Source organism: Rhincodon typus, chromosome 1 (assembly GCF_021869965.1).
Source record: "Rhincodon typus isolate 14 chromosome 1, sRhiTyp1.1, whole genome shotgun sequence".
In the NCBI taxonomy this organism is placed as follows: domain Eukaryota; kingdom Metazoa; phylum Chordata; class Chondrichthyes; order Orectolobiformes; family Rhincodontidae; genus Rhincodon; species Rhincodon typus.
The window spans coordinates 176910337-176933143 of record NC_063332.1 but is presented as its reverse complement, the minus strand read 5'-3'; the positions used below and the strand labels follow the sequence as shown (position 1 = coordinate 176933143).

General features: G+C 40.9%; 1 protein-coding gene across 1 annotated transcript in view; it reads left to right on the top strand.

Annotated features, from left to right (window-relative positions):
- LOC109938062 (sodium/hydrogen exchanger 9B2-like) overlaps positions 1–13889 on the top strand; it is a 109856-nt gene extending 95967 nt beyond the window's left edge. The window contains exons 12-13 of the mRNA XM_048613452.1: positions 6407–6602; positions 11885–13889. Of these exons, the coding sequence (XP_048469409.1) occupies positions 6407–6602; positions 11885–11952 (264 nt within the window). The 3' untranslated portion in view covers positions 11953–13889. The remainder of the gene's footprint in view (positions 1–6406; positions 6603–11884) is intronic.
- The last annotated feature ends 8918 nt before the right edge of the window (positions 13890–22807 follow it).

The following is a 22807-nucleotide window of genomic DNA, read 5'->3' as shown; positions in this document are numbered from 1 at the left end:
AAACCATATGGAGATTTGACTATTGCTACTACTGATGGAACATTTTTTAGTCATTCATGATATGTGGACGTTGCTGGCTGGACCAGAGTTTATTGTCCATCCCTAGTTGCTCTTGAGAGGATGGTGGTGAACTGCCTTCTTTAACTGCTATAGTCCATTTTGTGTGGTTCCCACCACAATGTTGTTAGGGAGGGAATTCCAGGATCCAGTGACACTGAAGGAACAACAATATATTTCCAAATCAGGAGGAGAACTTGCAGGTGGTGGCTTTCCCATGTATCTGCTGCTTTTGTCCTTCTTCTGTAGCTATGGCTTTGGAAGGTATTGTTTAAGGAGCTTAGGTGAATTTCTGGCAAGTTAGGATGTTGAAGAGATTTTTAAGAGGAGTCTTGAGTCCATTGTGCAGCAGCCCATGCCAATTTTTATTCAGATCTCTTTACCAATGCAGCAAGGGAGAGGTCCTTGAAAACGGTTTTCACTGGACCCTCAGCCTTCCTCAGCCAAGTGCAGCACTTTTCTCCATTCTGGGTTACAATCATTACATGCAACATTGATGTCATTGTTACCCACATTTGCCCCAATCTAAACATCCAATCCTGTAAACACACGATCAATGATGGACAGCCCTAGGTCTTCCCATGATCTCATGATTACCAGACAATGTCTATCACCTATCTTTGGAATCTTGCATCTCATTCAATCACATTCCAATGCTGACAGTTATACTCCTTCCCAGACATTTGCCAGCTATATCATGTCAATTGCCACTAAACTAGAAACTTGCTTATCACTAATGACTTTTTGAATTTCTTTTTTACAAGTTATATTCTGTACTAACCTTATTACAAGAGATACAAAAGGGTGCTAATTTGTACTGATTGTTATAAAGGTTTGTAATTTCAGTTCCAATTAAAGTTGTATAGTCACACCTAATGTTGTTATAATTCTATGACAAAGCTAATAAATTGGTGAGCAGCTTCCTCTCTCTCGCGCGCTCTCTTGTTCTCTCACTCGAGCTCTCGTTCTCTCTCTCGCTCTCGCTTTCTTGCTCTCACTCTTTGTCACTCTTGCTGTCTCTTCCCCCACCCCCACCCCGCCGCTCTTTCTCTCTCCTCCTGCTATCCTTGGAAGATCAAACAATCATTATCTTGCAGCTGCAATTTTGAGTTCTGCTATTTGTGTTCTGTAAGTTCATTTTAAACAATGTTTTGATCCTTGGAAGAACCTTAAGTCTCTATTCTAAACTAAAAACTGAAAGAACTGCGGATGTTGAAAATCTGAAACAAAAACACAAATTGCTGGAAAATTTCAGCAGGTCAGGCAGCATCTGTGGAGAGAAATCAGAGTTAATGTTTCAGGTCCAGCGGCCCTTCTTCAGAACTGATTATAGCAATGAAAAGAATGGTTTTTATACAGAAGATAGAGTTGGCGGGGTGTGTGGTAGTGCACAGATAGAGCCCAAAAGAGAGAGAAATTGGTTGAACAGACAAAAAGGAGTGGTTAAAGGTCAGTCTGGGGGAAATGAATAGCTGCTGATTGGGATGATTAGTAACTGACAAGAGTGTGGTAGCAGCCCACGTGATGAAAAAGCCTAGTATGTGGGAGTGGAGGAAAACATGGGGAAAGGTGCTTACGCCCTAAAGTGATTGAACTCAATATTGAGTCCCAAAGGCTGCAGAGTTCCCAAGCGGAAAATGAGATGCTGTTCTTCCAGCTTGCACTGAGTCTTGCTGGGGTACTACAGCAAGCCCAAAACAGATGTTGGCCGGGGAATAAAGTGGTGTATTGAAGTGGCAGGCAACTGGAAGCTCGGACTTTTTTTGCAAACAGAACGTAGGTATTCTGCAAAGCAGTCGCCCATTTCTCCAATGTTGAGGAGACCAATTTGTGAGCAGCAAATTCAGGAGACTAGATTGATTGAAGTGCAGGTAAATTGCTGCTTCATCTGGAAGGTGTCTGTGGACCCTTGGATACTGAGGAGGGAGGAAGTAAACAGGCAGGTGTTACACCTTCTGCAGTTGCAGGGCAAGGTACAGTGAGGCCGTGGGGATGTGTTGAGAGTGAAGGAGGAGTGGACCAGCTTGTCCTGGAGGGAACAGTCCCTGTGGAAGGCTGACGGGGGAGGGGAGGCGCCTGCTGGAGGTGGTGGAAATGGGCTAATGATCCTCTGGATATGGATGCTGGTGGGTTCATGTGAGGACAAGGAGACGCTATTGCTTTTGGAGGAAAGAGAGGAGAGTAAGGGCCAAAGTGTGGGATGTCGATCAGATCAGACTGAGAGCCTTGTCAATTACAGTGAATCCTTAGATGAGGAAGAAGGTGGACATTTTGGCGGCCCCCTTATCATCAAAACAGATGCGACCAAGGTGGAGGAACTGGGAGAATGGAATAGTCTTTACCGGAAGCAGGGTATGAGATGTACAGTCAAGGTAACTATGGGAATCACTGGGTTTGTGGTGGATATTGGTGCCCAGCCTAACTACAGAAATGGAAACAGAGATGTCGAGGAACCAAAGGGAGGAGCCAGAGATGGACCAGGTGAAGCTGAGAGCAGGTTGGAAATTGGAAGTGAAATAGCTAAATTTTTCCAATTCCAGATGACGGAGGGAAGCAACACTGATGATGTCATCGATATACTGGAGAAAGAGTTGTGAGTGGGGACCGGATTAGAACTGGAACAAGGAATGTTCCACATACCCCACAAAGAAACAGGCGTAACTGGGGTTCATGTGGGTACCTATGGCCACCTCTCTGATCTGAAGAAAGAGGGAGGAGCTAAAGGAGAAGTTGGTCGGGGTGAGGACGAGCTCGGCCAGGTGGAGGAGGTAGTGGTTGATGGGGACGGTTCAAGCCTCTTTTCCAAGAAAGAGTATAGAGCCCTGAGAGCATTCTGATGGGGAATGGATGTGTAAACGTCCATAGTGAAGAGGAGGAGACTGGAGCCCACAAATTCTGAAGTTCTGAAACTGACGTAAAGCACCAGAGGAATCGCGGATGTAAGTGGGAAGGGAATGGACAAGGGGAGGAAAAGATGGGTTCTGTGGGGCAGAAGCAACCAGAAACAATGGGTCTGCCCAGACAGTCCTGTTGGTGGATTTTGGGAAGGAGGTAGAAGGGGGATTAAGAGACTGAGCTTGGAGGCAGTGATGGGGAGATCACCAGATGAAATGTGATTAGTAACTGTTGTGGACGAAATGGCCTGGTGTTCCATGGTCCAGGAGAAGATAGGAGAGGGTATCTGAGAGTTGGCACTCAGCCTCTGCAATATAGAAGTCAGTATGCCAGACAACAACAGCACCATGCTAGTCAGCAGGCTTGATTACAAAGTAAGAGTTGGATCTGAGAGCACGGCATGAAGTCAGTTCACAGATTGATAGGTTGGAATGGTTGGTGGGGGCAGAGAAACTGAGGTGACCAATGTCACATGGACAGTTCTCAATGAACATGTGCAGGTAAAAGGCCAGAGGGAGGGGTCCAGATGGAGGGAGTGTTGGAGGAGGTGAAGGGGTCTGTGGGATGGGGCGAGGACTTTTGTCCAAAGAACTGGGCACGGAGGTGAAGGTGACAAGAAGAAGCCCAATATTTATTGAGGTGGGGATGCAGAGGGATAAAACTGAGCCCTTTGCTAGAGTATAGAATGTTCAGCATCAGAGAGCGGAAGGTCAGGAGGCATAGTAAATACACAACAAGAGGTGGGGTTGAGAGGTGTTGGAGTCAGAGGGAAGGGGAGGGGAAAGAGCTTCTGGAGGGGCATGGATATCTCTGAATTGCTGCATCTTGTGAGGATCTTTCCTTGATGCCTGAAAGGAAAAGGAAAAGAAAATGTTCCTTGTTAGAACGTTGAATGAACCAGAGGATGAAGTGGAACTGGGGGTGATGGGGTTTGTGGTGGGGGTAAGGCAGCTTTGAACCAGCGTGAGGCAGTGCTGATGGAGAGAGAGGTCGAGAGTGTTCATATGGCGACACATGGCACGGAGTGTGGATCTCAGGATGTGGCATGAACAGGCGTCTGAGGAACATCATGGAAATACCTATGATCCTGGATAGATTCAAAATAGGATGAAATTTTGAATTGGAATCCACATGGGATGAGTCTGAGCTGGAGTCAGTCACTGAGGAATGTGATGGGGCTGTGGAAATGAGTTTGGCAAACAAGTTTTGTCGAATACCAGGAGTGACAGCGAAAGTAATGATGGCGAACAAGAAAGAGAAAAAAGATCGGAATGGAAATCCTGTCGGAGAGAGGAGCAGAACTTCTCTGAGCTGGGTATACCTGGAAGAAGAACTGCGGATGCTGAAAATCTGAAACAAAAACAGAAATTGCTGGAAAATTTCAGCAGGTCTGGCAGCATCTGTGGACAGTTAATGTTTCGGGTCCTGTGATCCGTCTTAAGAACTGATGGTGGTTAGGAAAAGGATGTCTTTTATATAGAAGATGGCGTGGGGCTAAGGGAGTGTTAGCGGGGGAAATAAGCAAAAAGTGGAAATGCTGCTCCAAAAACACATGAGATGAGCCTGAACACCTATGGTCTGTTTGCCTGAAAGACCCTGAGCTTCCTGGTGCCTGCGACTTCGACATATCACCATGTTCTCTTTACTAAATAAGACAGCATCTGTTCCAATTCCATTGATGAGGGTGAAATTCAATCACTTTCACAACTTTACCAAGTTATTAAAGGAAACCTATTTGGATTCTCAATTTACAACAGGACACGACCTCACTCTCACCTTTATCTTGTAATTGGTCTCTGTCATTCTCTCCTTGATTTTTGTATGCAAGGATCTGCTCAAATTATCTACATCTGTACTAGGCTATTTGTTAAGCTGTAAAGCTACGATTTTTTATTGAAGTCACACGGACTATGATTTACAATGTCCTTATACCATGCTAATAACTGTCTCTTGGCGCTCTCTTAGAGATTATCTGTTTACACCATTTGTTGCTTCATCTTCCCCGCTAATGATGTGAGCCAGTCTTTACTGTCTAAGGCTTACTGCTCATAGGAATTCAGCTAAATCCCATCATACTAATTTGTAGGTTTGCATTTCTAATTTACAATTGCCGAACAAATTCGGAATACTGTGGGATCAGACTCTTCTTTTATGTTTTACTAAATAATAAACTTGGGACTGTGGTTAGTGCCCAGGTCTCTGTTATCTAGATTTCTCAAGGATGCTCCCTAACAAAATGCTTGTCTACAGAAATCTAATTAAATACCTTTGACTTTTCTCACCAGGACCCTATTATGATTCTCACGGGATCTTTCATTATCTTATCCAGTAACTCTGTATGGAGACCACAAGTCTGGCTGTGAAAGTCTGCAATATGTAGCTGCTAATTCCTTTTCAACCATCTTATGTCAGCTAAAAAGCTCTGGGCAGCTGTTTTATGTCAATAGAGGACTATACCATCACAATCCTGACTGTGCCTTGTAGATAGTTACTTGATGCAGGAGTCCTAGCCTCCAATCTGAAAGCACTGTATTTACACAGCTAGTCTAGTTCCTGGCCACTGGTTACTTGGTGCACTGTTGCTCCCATTCTGCCTTACAGTTTCTCATATTGTTATGTGTTACACAGTCAAAGGTCTTTCAGTCTGTATTCTGTACTTCTGAAACCTGATATTAAAAATGTGTTTAAAGGGCAATTTATTAATAAACTGATCAATGAAGGCTGTTGATGCATTTTGATATGGAAAATAAAGGTGAGATAGAGCTGTGGCCTGTGTTTACGATGATAAGCTTGCATTGACATTTGTCATAGCTGCGTTCAAACATCTAGTGTGAGCAATGTTTGCAAATCAAAGCTGCTGAAGGAGAGGGTAGTGACATCCAGAGCTTTAACAATCAGTGATGAACTCGGACATGTAGGTTAATATCTGGTTGGAATTGCACATGGAGAAACACTAATAGGATATAAGCTTAGTGTATGTTGGGAAATTTTAGGTGTTAAATAGAGACTGAAAGGAGAGGCATAGATTGGTCACAAGAAGCAAAGGTTACAAAGAAAAGGCTATCATGGAAATAAGTATCCAATGTTCTTTTCAAGTGGTAGTATGAGACAATATTTTACACAATGGGCATAGTTAACCTCTCATCCTCTGAAAATAGCAGGAAAAGGATTGTCAGGGCAGCAACTCATGTTAACTTTTAAAAGAGAAAAAAAAGTGATCAAACTTAAATTTACGTTGGTAAACACCATGAATACAAACCATTATTGTATAGTATCTCTATATTTAACTTATTATCATTTCCAGTTTGGACAGTTATTTCAATAAATAAAACTGTTGTCTGTTTGTTGCTCAGTATACATGTTGAGTGTTCAAATTAGTCTTTGTCATAGGTGTGTGGTCTCCAAGTTTTTCATAATGTATCACAGAAAACCTTGTTTCCTTGTCCTGAATTAGGCTGCCATCGGCTCTGTAGCTTTGGACATGGCACGAATTCGAAATGACAAAACAGCAACAGACTACGGTTTAAGTGTTCTCACTGTGGCCTTTCTGGGAATTCTGATCACGGCTCCCATCGGAGCAGTTATTATTGGCTTATTAGGACCAAAGCTGCTACATAAATCAAATCAGCAGGATTCAAATCATGGAGAAGGTCAGTCTTTTAAAAATTCAGAAAAATCTTTCAATTTAATATGTTTAGTGGAATAATCTAAAGCTGATATGTTTGCTGGGACCAGGGGGTGGGTTGGAGCGTCTATGCAGGACCAGACTTCCTAGATGGAGCATTTACAAGTGCGGTGGGGAGAGTTTAAACTAAAATTAGGGAGTGGTGGGGGGTTAGTTGGGAACATATCCAGAGAGAGACAGAAGAGAAGGAAATGAGGGCAAAAACAAAAGACAGAATGGGAAATAGGAAAAGTGACGGGCAGTGAATTCAAGGATAAGAATCAAACAAGATACTGTGCAAAATAATGCAAGTGAAACTAAGAATGTCAAAAAGACAAGCCCTAAGGCCTTGTGTCTTAATGCATAGAGTATTTGCAATAAAGTAGATGAATTAGTTGTGCAATTAGATATAAATGGGTATGATTATAGTCAGGATTACATAGACATGGCTGCTGCGTGACCCAGGGATGGGAACTGAACATTCAGGACTATTCCATTTTTAGGAAGGACAGATAAAAAGGAAAAGGAGGTGGAGTAGCATTGCTAGTTAAAAAGCCTACAACTCAATGGTCTCGGTGTAGACTTTACCAGTTTCAAAATCTCCTCATTCCATGACCAACCCTCCCTCTCATCCCCGCCTCCTTGACCTGACACAACCTGTCCATCTTCTCTCCCACCTATCCGCTCCTCCCACCTCACTGACCAATCCCCACCACTGCCTCCCTGCACTCACCTATAACCATCCACCTACCTTCCCTAGCCTCACCCCTCCTCTCTCTATTTATTTCGGAGCTCCCTTCCCCCTCCCCCATTTCTGAAGAAGGGTCCCGACCCGAAACGTCAACTTTCCTGCTCCTCTGATGCTGCCTGGCCTGCTGTGTTCCTCCAGCTCCACACTGTGTTATCTATGAAGAAATAAACTGGTCTTTTACAGAGTAGGATCCAGTGACCCCAGCTATTTACAATGTAAGTTAACGATTTAGATGAGGGAGCCAAGTGGAATGTCTCCATGTTTTCAGATGACACAAAGCTGAGTGGGAGGGTGAGCTGTGAGGAGGATGCAGAGAATCTTCAGTGTGACTTAGACAAGCTAAGTGAGTGGGCAAATACATGGCAGATTAAGTGAAGTTATCCACTTTGACAGCAAAAACAGGAAGGGTATTATCTGTAGATTATGAAATGAACTGGATAATGATATGCTACTGTCTCATTACTGGATCAACTCATGGCAGTTGCATTTTGCCTTCTTTAAGAGTCAAAATAGCAGGTCGAGACAATCTTCAGTGAATATATTGTATAGGAACAAGATTAAACACTTTTTTTTTAATGTGATATACTTTCTTACAAGTCTCCCAAAGCTCAGTTAGTACAATAACAACTTATTCTCCTACTGTCTTGAATGTTTGAATAGTGCAAAAAGGGAAGGCCATGAGAAGTGTTTCCTTTTAAAAGGTATGAGTGCATGCAAGAAAAGCATCTGATTTATGTAAAAGCATATTTAGATATGATCTCAAATATTTTGCTTCTCAAAATACAGGATAATCCCCCTTTCCATTATTTTTAGAATCATGGAATTTTACAGTACAGAAGGAGACTATTCATCCCATTGTGTCTGTCACACCTGAAAGAGCTACCCAGCTAATCCCATTCTCCAGTCCTCATCTCTGTCAATCTACCACTCTCCCAAGCGTGGCATTCTAAATCCTAACAACTCTGAGTAAAGCAGTTTCTCCACATCTCATTCCTAGCTGTCTCACTGTGACAGTCTTGAAATTGCGACCCCTAGTTACCGATATCCCAACTAGTAGAAACAGAATATTCTTCTTTATCCTGTCAAAATAGTTCATAATTTTGAACACCTCAATAAGGTCACCTCCCTGATCTTCTCTCCTCCAAGAATAAGCCCAATTTTTTGAATCTTGCCTTGTATCTACAATCCCTCATTCCCAGTATCATTCTTGTAAATCTCCTTCAGAATCTGTCCAGATCTTTAACATCCTTCCTTGAACTGAACACGATTATCCAAATGTGGTTTGACCAATGATTTGTAGAGGTGTAGCATCACTTCCTTGCTTCTATACTCAATGCCTGTATTTATAAACCCAAGGATCCTATGAGCCTTCTTAACTTAAATTAAAAAAAACAAGGACTGCGGATGCTGTAATGCCTGCTGAAAACCAGAAATAGCTGTAAAGGGTCTGAAGAAGGGTCAGTGGACCCAAAACATTAATTCTGCTTTCTCTCCATAGATGCCACCGGACATAGAGTCATAGAGATCTACAGTATGAAAACAGCCCCTTCGGCCCAACTTGCCCATGCCACCCAGTTTTCACAATTTAAACTGGTCCCGTTTGCCTGTGTTTGGCTCATATCCCTCCATACCTATCCCATTCATGTACGTGTCTAAATGTTTTTTAAGTTATGAAATTGTACTCGCTTCCACCACTACCTCTGGCAGCCTATTCCAGACACTCTCCAACTTCTATGTAGATAGAGTTGCCCCTCTGGTGCTTTTTGTATCTCTCCCCTCTCACCTTAAACCTATGCCTTCTAATTTTAGATTCCCCTACTATGGTAAAAAGTTGCCTGCTATCTACCTTATCTATACCTCTCATGATTTTATATACCTCTATGATGTCACCCCTCAATCTCCTACGCTTCAGGGCAGACAGTCCCAGCCTATTCCAACCTCTCTTTATAACACAAACCTTCCAGTCCAGGTAACATCTTAGTAAATCTTTTCTGCACTGTTTCTAGTTTAATAATATCCTTTCTATAGTAGGGTGCTGCATGCTGTACTCCAAATGTGGCCTCACCAGCATCTTGTACAGCTGCAACAAGACATCCCATCTCCTATACTCAGTCCTCTGACCAATGAAAGCTAGCATGCCAAAAGCCTTCTTCACCACCTTGTCTACCTGTGATTCCATTTTCAAGGAGCTGTGAACTTGTACCCCTAGATCTCTTTGTTCTATAACATACCCCCGGGCCCTACCATTGACTGTGCAAGTCCTACCCTATTTTGCTTTACCAAAGTGCAACACCTTGCATTTATCTAAATTAAACTCCATCTGCCATTCCACAACCCACTGTCCCAGTTGATCAAGACCTGGCTGCATTCCCAAATAATCTTCTTCACTGTCCACTGTTGAGTTTTTAAAGCAATTTCTGTTTTTGAGCCTTCTTGACTTTCCTGGCCATCTTCAGAGAATAAAGCACATGAACTCTGAGGTCCCTCTGCTCCTGTACTCCCCTCAGAGTTGTACCATTCAGCCTGTATTGTCTCTTTGTGTTTCTTCTACCAAAATGTATTACCTTATATTTCTCTGCATTGATATTCATCTGCCAGGTGTCTGCCCATTTGGCCAACTTGTCAATGTCCCTCTAAAGTCACTCAGCATTATCCTCACAACTCACTATTCTCCTCAGCTTAGTAACACATGCAAACTTAGAGGTTTTGCCCACAACACCTGTCTTCCAGATGGTTTACTTAAATCAGTACAAGAATGGTTTTGGAACCAATCTGTGGGCAACATCACTTTCAACACATCTCCAGCCTCAGAAATGCCCAACTGTACTCACACTCTCTTTTCTCTCTTTTCGCCAACTTCTACTCCATGCAGCCATCAATCCCAAACATTTCTAATTTGCTAACCAACCTGCCATGTGGCACCATATCAAATGCTTTCTGAAAGTCCAAATATACAACATCCACAGCATTACCCTCCACTGCCTGTGTCACTTCATCAATTTGTCAGACATGACCTGCCCTTGACAAACCCATGTTGACTGTCTAGTATTAACTTATTTTTCTCTAAGTGTATACTTACCTTACTCTGGAGTATGGCCTCCATCAGTTTTCCAACTATTGATGTCAAGCTGACAGGTGTGTAGTTTCCTGGGTTATCCTCTGCCTCTTTCTTAAACAACAGTGTCACATTTGCAATCATTCAGTCCCACGGAACTAATTCTTGTTCAGAGACGCCTGGAAAATTTCTGTCAACAGCTCTGTAATTTGTTCACTTGCAATCTAGAACACATCCCGTGGGCCTGATGACCTATCTACCTGGATTACTGCCAGCCCTTTTAGCTTCTCTTCTTCATCTGTCATTATACTGCTCAGTTGCTCAAGACCCAGACTTTCAACTGGGCCATTGTCACCATTTTCTAATTTGGTAAAGACAGAAGCAAAGTGCTAAGTTAGTACTTCTGCCATACCATTTGCTTAAGTGAGCCTGTTTGTTCCTTATGGGTCCCACTCTATCCTTCACCAATCTTTTACTATTAATATGTTTGCTCCATTTCACCTTTCAGACCCCTAAAATTGCCTTCTTCTAGTCTGGATCTTAATCTTTGACTGATTTTTATCCTTTTCCACACTAATATTGAACATCATTTACATTATAATTGCCTTTTCCCAAACACTCCCCTACTCTGACATTCTCCACTTTGCTCATTTCCTAGGACCAGATCCAGCACAGCTCCGTCCCTGGTCAGACTGGAAATGTACTGTTTCAGAAAGTTCTCCTGCATACATTGGAGGAATTTCTCCCTGTCCATGCCCCACGCTCAGCCTTTTTCTCAGTCTACCCTGGGGTAATTGAAAGCAACAAAGGAGATTAATTAGTTTGGTGTTTGTTGTTTGGTTTAGGAATGGTGGGCTGAAGGGTCTGTTTTTATGTTGTATGACTCTATGACTTGATAACTGCTTTTACATGACACTCTATGCTTGCATGAGCACAGAACCAGATTAAACACAGGAGGTTTCTGTTTATATAGAGGATTAGGGGCCTCTGGAATCAGCTGCCTCTTTATGCAGAGTATATATTTACTGAACTCATACAAAAGGGATTTCGATCAGTGGTTCCTCACTACAGCCGATCCTGCTGCACAAACAGTAGAAGGAATGTTAGTTGATGAACCTTTTTGACAGTTTGAGATCCTGGAGCTCATTCTGAGATAACAAGGTGTAGAGCTGGATGAACACAGCAGGCCAGGCAGCATCAGAGGAGCAGGAAAGCTGACGTTTCAGGTCTGGACCCTTCTTCAGAAATGCTCATTCTGGTTGCCTTCAAGTGTTGGAGAAGAATCTTCTCAATCATTGGCTTCATGTGTTTGTTACAAAATCTCTGGTGGCTACTGGCATGATTTGAAGCGCTTAGATTATCATATTCAAACTCTGCATAACTAACTAAGACAGCCTTCCTGGTCTTTCTCTGTTTGTTATTTTCATACATTTATATCATTGATGTGTGTTTTGTTCTGTAGGCATAGAAAGCAAGAACAGGACATCGCATGAACATCATCAAGGAGTGGAAAGTGAAATTGAAGTCTAAGATGTTCTCTGGATCTATATTAAACTTCAGAAGGATCTCTGTTGAATTTCAACAGACATGTGATTCTTGAATATCTCTGCACTTAACAGAGGAAATGGTTTTAAAGCTGTTTTATTAACTGTTGTACATTTTGTAGATTTATTTTTTAAAAGAAACTGTCTGGATTTACTGAAATACCTATTTGTTTGGAATTATTATTTGTGCAGAAATCAACGTGGGCATTTTAGACGTTTGTTTGACATTATGAAAGTATTTATGCAATCATCCTTAGATCAATGTTACTAGGGTTGTACCCAAAATAGCAGAAAGACCATAGCCATTAAATTGTTTTGTACCGCAGAAGCCCATGAGGTGATGATCATAATATAAAATAAAGAACTGCAGATGCTAGAGATCTGAAACATAATCAGAAATTGCTGGAGAAACTCAGCAGATCTGGCAACATCTGTGGGAAGAAAGTAGACTGTCACTGGATTCAAAACATTAACTCTGCTTTCCTCCCACAGACGTGGCAGACATGCTAAGTTCCTCCAGCTATTCTGTTTTTGATTCAGGCCACAATCATAGTTTGTATCTATTACTTGTGCAAGTTCCAATGGAATAATTAGTTCTAGTTATCACCACAGGCATCTGGATCATGGAAAATCAGAATCCAATTTTTATGTTGTGCTGTGACAATCGTCCCACTTCCTCTGTGTTCTATAAAGTATCTATTGGCTCCTCAACTGAAACTGTTCTGAAAGAGCTTTGTGTCTAACACTGCATGCCCAGTGATAGGTGCCAGTGCTGCTGCAGCTGGGAGCCAGGTCTGAGAAGCTATGGGAAAACTCTTGATGAGTACTGTAATCCGAGCTTCCTTCTTCTGCTTTTAAAAAAAAAATTAACTTTCTCTTTCTCGGTTCTGGAGTCCCAATCAGAATTCTATGGCTAAAAGGGCACAGCAGTTGATTTACTAGTGGATTTCCTCATTCTGAGGAAGGGTCACCAGACCCGAAATGTTAACTCTAATTTTTTTCTTCACAGATGCTGCCAGACCTGCTGAGCTTTTCCAGCCACTTTGCTTTTGTTGTTATTGTTGTTGTTGTTGTTGTGACAGTGGGTTTACTCTTAGCCCAATTAATGCAATAATAATTCATCACTGTACCAAAGCAATCCGGGTTGAAACGCCTCTTGGTATGTCTCCCTGTCTTAGTAACCAAATGAATTTTGGGAATCTGGAGTATAAAATGATTATAGCTGTTGTGATAGAATTGTATTTTTCTTTTTGCACTGGGCAGGTTGAATTTACAGCCATGGTTCATGCTGTTTTGTGTCTGCGCCTTTTTCCAACTAAGATAAACTGATGCATACAGCAGTTCAGGACACACGCCAGATGTTTATCTTTGTAATGGAACTAATTTTCTTTATGAATTACCTGTAAATACAATCTTCCACAGAAACACCATAAATTAATTTATTACTGGAAGAGTTTTATAAAAAGTTCAAGTCTTTCTCTTCCAGACTGAAAACAACAAATGCTGGAGATCACCATGGGTCAGACAGCATCCGTGGAGAGAGAACAAGCTAATGTTTCAAGTCTAGATGACTCTTCATCAGAACTGAAGTGAAGTGCTTCTAAAGTTAAGAATACAAGAACAGCAGGAAATGGTAAAATGTGCCATGGGGCAGCCTTGCCATTCTAACCACAGGCCTGAAAATACCAATGGATCACAATTAAATTGCATTAACTTAGTACATTACAAAATCAAAACTGCCCCACATTTATCCGTAAACTAGTAACTGCACTCAAAAGCCAACAGGTTGACTGATATGAGAAGTAGAACTTGCTATACTTGAAGATTAAGCGAAAGCAATGCTTTTCCAGCACATTGGACCTTCATTCTGTACAGCATCTGATATGAGAGTATTTATCAAATAAAATTGTCTCAACATATTAATTAGGTATAATTACCAGTTCTGGTCATGAATTGTGGAAAGGATATTAATTATAATTAATAGATTATATATTTTGTAAAGGAGTAACTTTCTTATCCAGAAAGTGGTAAGATGTGAAATTTGCTACTACATAGAGTCCATAAGGCAAACAGCAGAGATGTATTTAAGGGGAAACTAGATTAATACATGAGGGAAAAAGAAGTCAAAGATTCTGCTGTTAGTGAGACCAAGTAGGGTGTGAGGGGACTGATGTGGAGCATAGGCTATTACTGTTTGTGTGCTGCACATTCTACATATAGAATACAATAAAGAAGTAAACATGATTCTGGGTATTAACTTGTCGGGACAAGTTCTGTCAGATAAGCCACTTTTCTCTGGAAAAGAAAAAGTCTTGGAGGTACCAACTTAATATTTCCATTTATAAAGAGGTTTTGAAAATTTATTGGGCAATCGATGTGCAAGGCAAAGTTTCAAGGGTCAGAAGACATGGCAAATAGAAATAAAACAGAAACCAAGTAGAATGCTGTCTCAATGATGCTAAACCTGTGGAATAAATTATCAAGAAGAATATTGAATTGTACTATCAATTGGATTCACCAAATTGTATTTGTTTTTGATGCTGTTTGAAGCTAGCATATTTTTTCTGTTCCTAAAAATTATGTGCTTGGTGCTGGCTTACATTTCAATCTAAAGTTAATTTAAAGTTAAGATATATGCTAATTTGTGCTTTACACATATATTTTGCATAAATATGGTCGACATTTTTAAAGTAAATATTCCACCAAATTCAATATTTTCAATTTGTGGTTATTTTGACAACGCCAATAAAATATTAGAAAGAAACTACCAAATTATTTTCATCTGGAACACAGCTTGCGTTGGTCTAAGTGATTTATTTTAAAAATTAAAACCTCTCATTACAAAGTTCATGCTCCGTGCATTTTCATGTTAAGATTTCTTTCAACCTAATTTTGTGCTGTTTTTGCCAAGTGAAATAATTGTAACTGGTGGGTGAGAAGACTTTTTTCAATATTTGTTCATGGGATGTGATTCTCTGTAGCTGGACCAGTATTTAATGCCTATCCCTTACGGTTAAGTGTCAACTACAATGCCATGGGTCTGAAGTTACATGTAGACCTGATCAGGAAAGGGCAGCAGATTTCTTTCCCTAAAGGGCATTAGTGATTTTTTTAATGACAATCGATGATGGTTACATGGTCACCATTAGACTGGCTTTATTTTTTATTTTTATTGAATTCAAATTTTACAATCTGTCGCAGTGGGATTCAAACCCATGTCCTAAGAACATTAGCCCAAGGTTCTGGATTGCTAGTCTTGTGATATTACCACTAAGCTACCACCTCCCCCAAATAAAAGCAAATACTGCAAAATGCTGGAGACCAAAAATGTTGGATTCAGCATTACATCTATTTTTCTGTTTATACATTCTGCCAGAGCTGCTGAGTTTCTACAGCTCTTTGTTTTTAATGTCCAGATTACCTGTCTGATGAATTGGGTGCAAAACCGTTTTAGGATTGTGCCCAATTCATTATTGCATCTGTTGGATGGGTGTGAAATCTGGCAGGTTGCTTGCACCTCTTAAAGGCAAGGTGCACTTTTATGAGGTTTGACATTGGGATAGTTTCTCCTGTTCAAGCAGATGCTGACTGGCAAAAGTCTTCAGGTTTGCAACGCTATCCTGGAGGAATTTAAGGAGCAAATTCCCTTTGCTTAGACAGTTGGTTATAAAACTGAGATATTTAAAATATATTTGATACAGTCATTGTAGAAGAACTGTTTCCTTGGTTTGGGGAAACAGAACAAGAATGAATAATCTTAAAAGTGGGGATGATCATTTAGCAGTGAAATTAGGAAACGTTTTTCCTCACAAACGGTAGTGAAAATCCAGAACTCGTTCCCCATGAAAAGCTGAAGGCCAATTAAAATTTTGAAGACTGGGATATTTTCTGTTGGGTAAGAGTATCTATGAACCTGGAACAAAGATGGATAAATGGAGTTGAGGCATAGATCAGCTGAGATTTAATTCAATGATGATGGTCAGGTTCTGAACGACTGCAGTGGCACTTATAAAGTAGGCTGTAGGCTGAGATATTAGGAACTGCTGAGTCTGGAGAATCTGAGACAACAAGGTGTAGAGCTGAGTGAACACAGCAGGCCAAGCAGCATCAGAGGAGCCGGAAAGCTGACGTTTCGGGTCTAGACCCTCCTTCAGAAATGGGGGAGGGGAAGAGGATTCTGAAATAAATAGGGAGAGAGGGGGAGGCGGATAGAAGATGGATAAAGGAAAAGATAGGTGGAGAGGAGACAGACAGGTCAAAGAGGCGGGGGGGGTGAGCCAGTAAAGGTGAGTGTAGGTGGTGAGTTTGGGAGGGGATAGGTGAGTCCAGGGAGGGGGGACAGGTCAGGGGGGCGGGAGGAGGCTAGTAGGTGGGAGATGGGGGTGGAGTATCAGGTGGGAGGAGGGGATAGATGGGAGGAAGGACAGGTTAGGGAGGTGGGGACAAGCTGGGCTGGTTTTGGGATGCGGTCGGGGGAGGGGAGATCCATGTGGACTTCATAAGCTTCAAAATCTCCCCTTCCCCGACCGCATCCCAAAACCAGCCCAGCTTGTCCTTCCTCCCACCTATCCCCTCCTCCCACCTCAAGCCCACCTCCATCTCCTACCTACTGGCGTCATCCCACCCCCTTGACCTGTCCGTCTTCCCTGGACCAACCTATCCCCTCCCTAACTCCCCACCTACACTCACCTTTACAGGCTCCATCCCCGCCTCTTTGACCTGTCTGTCTCCTCTCCACCTATCTTCTCCTTTATCCATCTCCCCCTCTCTCCCTATTTATTTCAGAATCCCCTTCCCCTCCCCCATTTCTAGACCTGAAACATCAGCTTTCCTGCTCCTCTCAGGCTCTAGGCTGACTTGCTGAGACCCAAATCAATCTGATGGACTAAATCTCTTTGTTCCTATATACAGGTTTGTATGGCCTGTTCGTACAGGACATATGACAGTGTGCAGTCCACTATGGAGTTTATGATCAGCCTAATGGACTCTGATGCTGGACCATCCATGTAGAAATTTCTAGCACAAGCTCTATAACCTCCAAGTATGTTCATTACTGGCATTATGCAGCATTTGTGCTGCACAGCTTTCCTGTAGGTCTGTGGGAGTGGTAGAAAAATTTTTGAAAAATGCTGATAATTCTGAAAGATCAGCAACCAGATGTAGGGGGAGAAACTGAGTATCAGCGTGGAACATTAACTCTGGCATTGGAACTGGGAATAGTTAGGAATGTTACATGTTTTAAGTAAATAAAAAGTTGGAAAGGGCTGTAGTAGAATGTGAAGGAAGATCTCTGATTGGGTAGAAGAAATTAAATGACAAAAGGAATCATGGTGCAAAGTGAAGTGAGATGCTAATGGAACAAGTGATAAGGAAAAAATGTGACTTGATGATACACAAATGGGACCAGTAGAATCATTACTGATAACAGTTACTATTTGGAAAGAAGTAGGCCTGTTTACCATTAGAGTAGGTTTCAGGATCCTCCCCATAATACATCTCGCTTTTGTCCATAGTCTGTAAATAAGGCATAGCCCAGAGTGTCAGCACAATTGATAGCAGTCATCTTGACCCCAAAACACAAATTTGGCTTCTTTAAAAAACCCTGATCAGGAAGAGGTAAAAAGCTGCAACAGATACAATTTTGCACCTTTGTTCTGAGTAATGAACAAGGTGTTGATTCATCTATCCATGAAAGCTGCAGTCAATGTGAAAGAGCCACTGATCTTTGGAGTTTTGCTTGCCTGAAAAATATTCCAGATCCTTTCTAGCACAAGTTTTATATATACTGCTGTGTTGCCAACATATTGTCTGAACTATACTAAGAGCAAAAGAAAAATGGTTTTGACTTCAAGGCAACATTATATCTCATTGAGATCAGAATCACAGATGTGATGAACGGTAGAGTTAATGGTGACATGCTAATTTAAGTTTTTAGTCTTGTAACAAATACCAGACACTTAAAAAAATTTTTTATTCATATTATCTAACATTACAAGTAGTATTTACTGTAAGTTTCTGCTCCCTGTAACAGTGGGCCATGGCAAACAGTCTTACAGGATGTGTCAGTTTTCCTTAAGGATGGATTTTGGTAGTTAGGGCAAACTGAAAAAAGGGTCTAGGCCCGAAACGTCAGCCTTCCTGCTCCTCTGATGCTGCTTGGCCTGCTGTGTTCATCCAGCTGTACACCTTGTTATCTCTGAAGTAATTGAACCATGGTTTCATCCTAAGTGAGGAAAAATTATCATTCATGGAATCAGCAAAAGATGCTCAAGGCATGTGTACAGTTCTGCATTGTCAGTACGAGGAGGTAAGTATCAAATTAAGAAACAGAACCTCAAAGGTGCAGATTTCTGTGTTATTACCTGATCCATCTGCATGTTGGCACAGGGCAAATAAGATTAGTAGGTTCCAATTCATTAAGCACTGGCAACAATACTAGGAAAAGTTAGGTCTGTACTGATGGGATTACTTCTACTCCAATCTGGGGCTGGGGCTAATGTTCTTCAAAGCCACATAACTAGGGAAGCAGAAAGATTTTTAAACTTATTAGTGAGAACCAGGGATCAAATTTGGGACGATCAGAATTAAGACAAGGCAAAAGAAAGAGATACTAATAAAGGAAATAATAAACTGTCCAAGAAAGGATACAGAGTACAAATCTAAGAGTAGATCAACACAAAAGATTAGAGGTTGCAATAATAATAAATTTATCGATACTATTTGAACGCACACAGTACTTTATGCAAATAAACTGAGACTACAAATAGAAATGAATGAATCTGATCTAGTAGCCATTAGAAGGACATGGTTCCTGCAAAAGGCAATAGAGTCAGGCTTGTGTTCCTGAAAATAGTGACTCTGATTCCTTTGAAAAACAATGCTTCATGATGTTACAGTCAAAGTTCCAGAGAATGTTTTTTAAACTAAAAAACCAATGTGATTTTTTAAAATACTGTGCCACACATGCAGAGAAAGTGCATTTCTCGGTTAAACAATTTGCAAAGCAAAACAAGGAAACCTTTAGTGAAGAAAGCAGGCTAGTTGTTTCTTGCTTGCAGAGTAATCTTTAAAGAATATACAGTACAAGTTTCTCCTCCAGTATACCCATACAGGTAAAGTACAGTAGAGAAACTGGTGATGGAAAATAAACTGGCTTTCTTCAGGTTTAAGGTGTTTTATTACTGCAGAGAAAATATTCAACTTCTGCCTTTGCAGGGATCTGGTGGCTTCTCCCAAACATTCACACCATCAAGCTGGTCAACTTGGAAGCCAATCACACATTTGCCAGGGAGCAGGTGTTTATGATCAATAATTGGTTACTAATCCACAGACCAATTAGCTGCTTATGCCAGCCAAATCTTAATTTGTCCAGACCCCTAGCTCCAGCTTGTCTGTAACCAGATTTTCACTATTGCTTTAACTAGTGCCTGGGAAGACAGCACTTAAAATGAATGTCAGGTTAGTGGCATTTAAAAAGTGCAGCAATCCTTGGTTTTTAAATAGTCCTTTCCCCATTCAGTCCAAAATGAAAAACACAGAAAAATAAAAATATACAATCTTTACACAAGGGATAGATCCACCATCCATGGTTCACTGAAAAGGTCAAAGATCAAACTTACAGAATAAAACATAGTTGTGTGAAGGCAGAAAGCAGGTCAAATTTTGGATATTAAAACAGAATGATAAGCAAGGAAAAATTGGAGTACAAGAGAATGGTAGCCAAAAATAAAACAATTAGTATGAATTTTCATAATTTATTTTTAGAAAGAGTTAAATATACAAGTGTTCCAATTGAAAGTGAGTCTGGAGAATTAATAATGGAAAATAAAGAGATGGTGGATGAATTGAACAGATTGCATTAGTTTTTGCTACAGAAGATGTAATTAACATGCCAGAAAAATATAAATCAGAAGATGGAGGGGAGGGAGGAATTGAGAATAATTACAATCACTAGAGAAGTGGTACCAAGCATACATTAGAGCTGCAAGCTGACAAGTGTTGGCCCTGATGGACATCATCTTATCATCATAAAAGAAGTAGCTAATGAGGTGGTTGATGCATTAGTTTTCATTTTCCAAAATTCTCTTGATTTGGGAAGATTTCATTTGATTGGAAGATAGCAGATGTCTTCCTTTATCTAAAGAGAGCAAAATAAAGCAGTAAGCTATAGGCCAGTTAGTGTAACAGCCTCAGGAAAAATGTCAAAAGTTATTATTAGATATGTTATAGCAGGACATGAGTTCAAAGTAATCAGGCAGAGTTAACGTGGATTTCTGAAAAGAATATCATGTTTAACTAATCTGTTGGTGTTCTTTGAGGAAGTAGCATGCTATGGATAAAGAGAATTGAATGGGTGTGTTGTACTTGAATTTCCAGTGAATGGGCAAATGTATATGAAATATGTATTATTTATCTTGGCAGGAAAAATAAAGAACGTGTCTTCAAAATAGTGAGATTGCTGAGATATGAGAGGCGGAGGGGTCTGGATGTCCTGCTGCAACACACCAGTATGCAGATACAGCAAGTAATTAGGAGCACTATTAGAATTATATAAATTATTCCCAGGGGAATTGAATACAAAAATGGAGAGATTAGACTTCAGTTATACAGGACACTAGTGAGATCACATCAAGAGTATAGTGTACAGTCTTCCTTATTTAAAGAAAGAATTAAATACATTGGAAGCAGTTCAGATAAGGTTTCCCAGACTGATGTCTGGAATGGTGAGTTGTCTTATTAGGAAAGGTGAGACAGGCCTCAATTACATAAACTGGAGTTTAGAAGAAGCAATATGACAAAGGAATCTTGACATGGTGAATGTGGACAGGATGTTTCCTTTCAATGGGAGAATCTAAAATGAGACGATACTTTAAAAATCAGAAGTCATCCATTTAAAATGAGGACGAGATTATTTTTGTTGAGTGTTGCAAATTATTTTTATGGTACAAGAGCATCTCAGGTTAGGCCAGCATTTATTGCCAACAGGGCAGTTAAGTGTCAACCACATTGTTCTAGGTCTGGAGTCACATATAGGTCAGATGGGTTTTACAGCAAATCAACTGTGGTTGCAGGGTTAGCATAGCTCATTATTCTAGATTTTCATTGAATTCAAATTTCACCATCTACAATGGTGGAATTTGAACCAATATCCCCTAGAACATTGGACTGGAGTTCTGGATTACTAACACAGTAATATTATTGATGTGCTAAACTTCTCCCGTGAATGGAATGTCCAATGCTGAATCCCCTACTATCAACAGCCTGGAGGTTACCATTGACCAGAAGCTGGACTAGTCATATAAATCCTGTAACTGTAACAGGTCAGAGATCAGGAATCTTGCAGTAACTCACCATCTGATTCTGCAAGACTGTCCACCATCTACAAGACACAAGTCAGGAGTGTGATGGAATACTCCCCATTGCCTGGATGGGTGCAGCTCCAACAACACTCGAGAAGCTCACCATCCAGGACAAAGCAGCCCACTTGATTGGCACCACATTCACAAACATCCACTCCCTCCACCACCGACGCTCAGTACCAGCAGGTGTACTATCTACAAGACGCACTGCAGAAATTTACCAAAGATCCTTAGACAGCACCTTCCAAACCCAAGACCACTTTCAAAAGAAGGACAAGGGCAGCAAATACATGGGAACACCACTACCTGCAAGTTCTCCTCCAAGCCACTGACCATCCTGACTTGAAAACAGATCACTGTTTCTTCAATGTTGATTAATCAAAATCCTGAACTCCCTCCTTCTCAGCATTCTACGGGTACCCACACCAAATAGAGGAGTTCAAGAAGGCAGCTCACCACGACCCTCTCAAAGGCAACTAGGAATGAGTAATCAAAGGTGGCCTAGCCAATGACCCTCAAACACCATGAATTAATTAAATGGAGAAAGTCTTTGGACTTTTCTTGAAAAGGTGATGAAACCAGAACCTTTGAATAATTTTAAAATAGAGGGTGATAGATTATTAGTAAACAAAAGGGTGAAATGTTGTTGACATTAGGCAAGATTATGGATTTGAGGTCACAGTCAAGTCAGCCATGATTTTATTAAATGGTTGAGCAGTCTCAAGGAACTGAAGGCCTACTCCTGCTTCTTGTTTGTAAGGAAGAGATTCCATGTATCACATTATTAGAATGTTTCAAACCATTTTATAGCCAATGGATTAGTACAGAAGTGCTGCTGTTGGCTAATGTGGGAAATAATTTATGCATAGTGTTGCAACTGTGACCGAAGGAAAGCAGAGATAATCAAGTGTCACAACTGCTTATCTTTTGTCCAGAATGCTCACTTTGACCAGAATAAAATAAAGATTTCACCAGAATTTTTTTAATGAACTCAAAATAATCTGTTAATTATGAACAATATAAAACAGGTGGCAAACACTGATTAACACCAAAGTTGTAATCCGCTCCACACAAAACAGAAAAAGACAAGTTTCTGTAGAGACTGTTTTATTTCATTATAAAGGGAAAAAAAACACCTGCATGCCAAGAATCTGGGAATAAAGAATAGAAGTGATGCCTTCTCACATCTCCTGGACATCCTGTTGATGAAGCTGAATTATTGACAGCACAGAGTGATGAAGATTCAAGTCTTTGGGGATTAGCCGCGGTGTGCTTCTTCCAGTTTTATCAAACAGAAACACCCGTACCTTGGAAACTCCAGGTTCCTGGCAATTTTGTCTAAACAAAGGATTTCAAGAGAGTCCTGCAGGTTCTGAGGTGCCTCCCTCACACTCTTCTGGACTTGAAAAACTAAATTCTACGACAAGGCAGAGTTGCTAAGCAACCACTAGCACAAAAGCCTCTAACCCTCTCGTAGAAAGG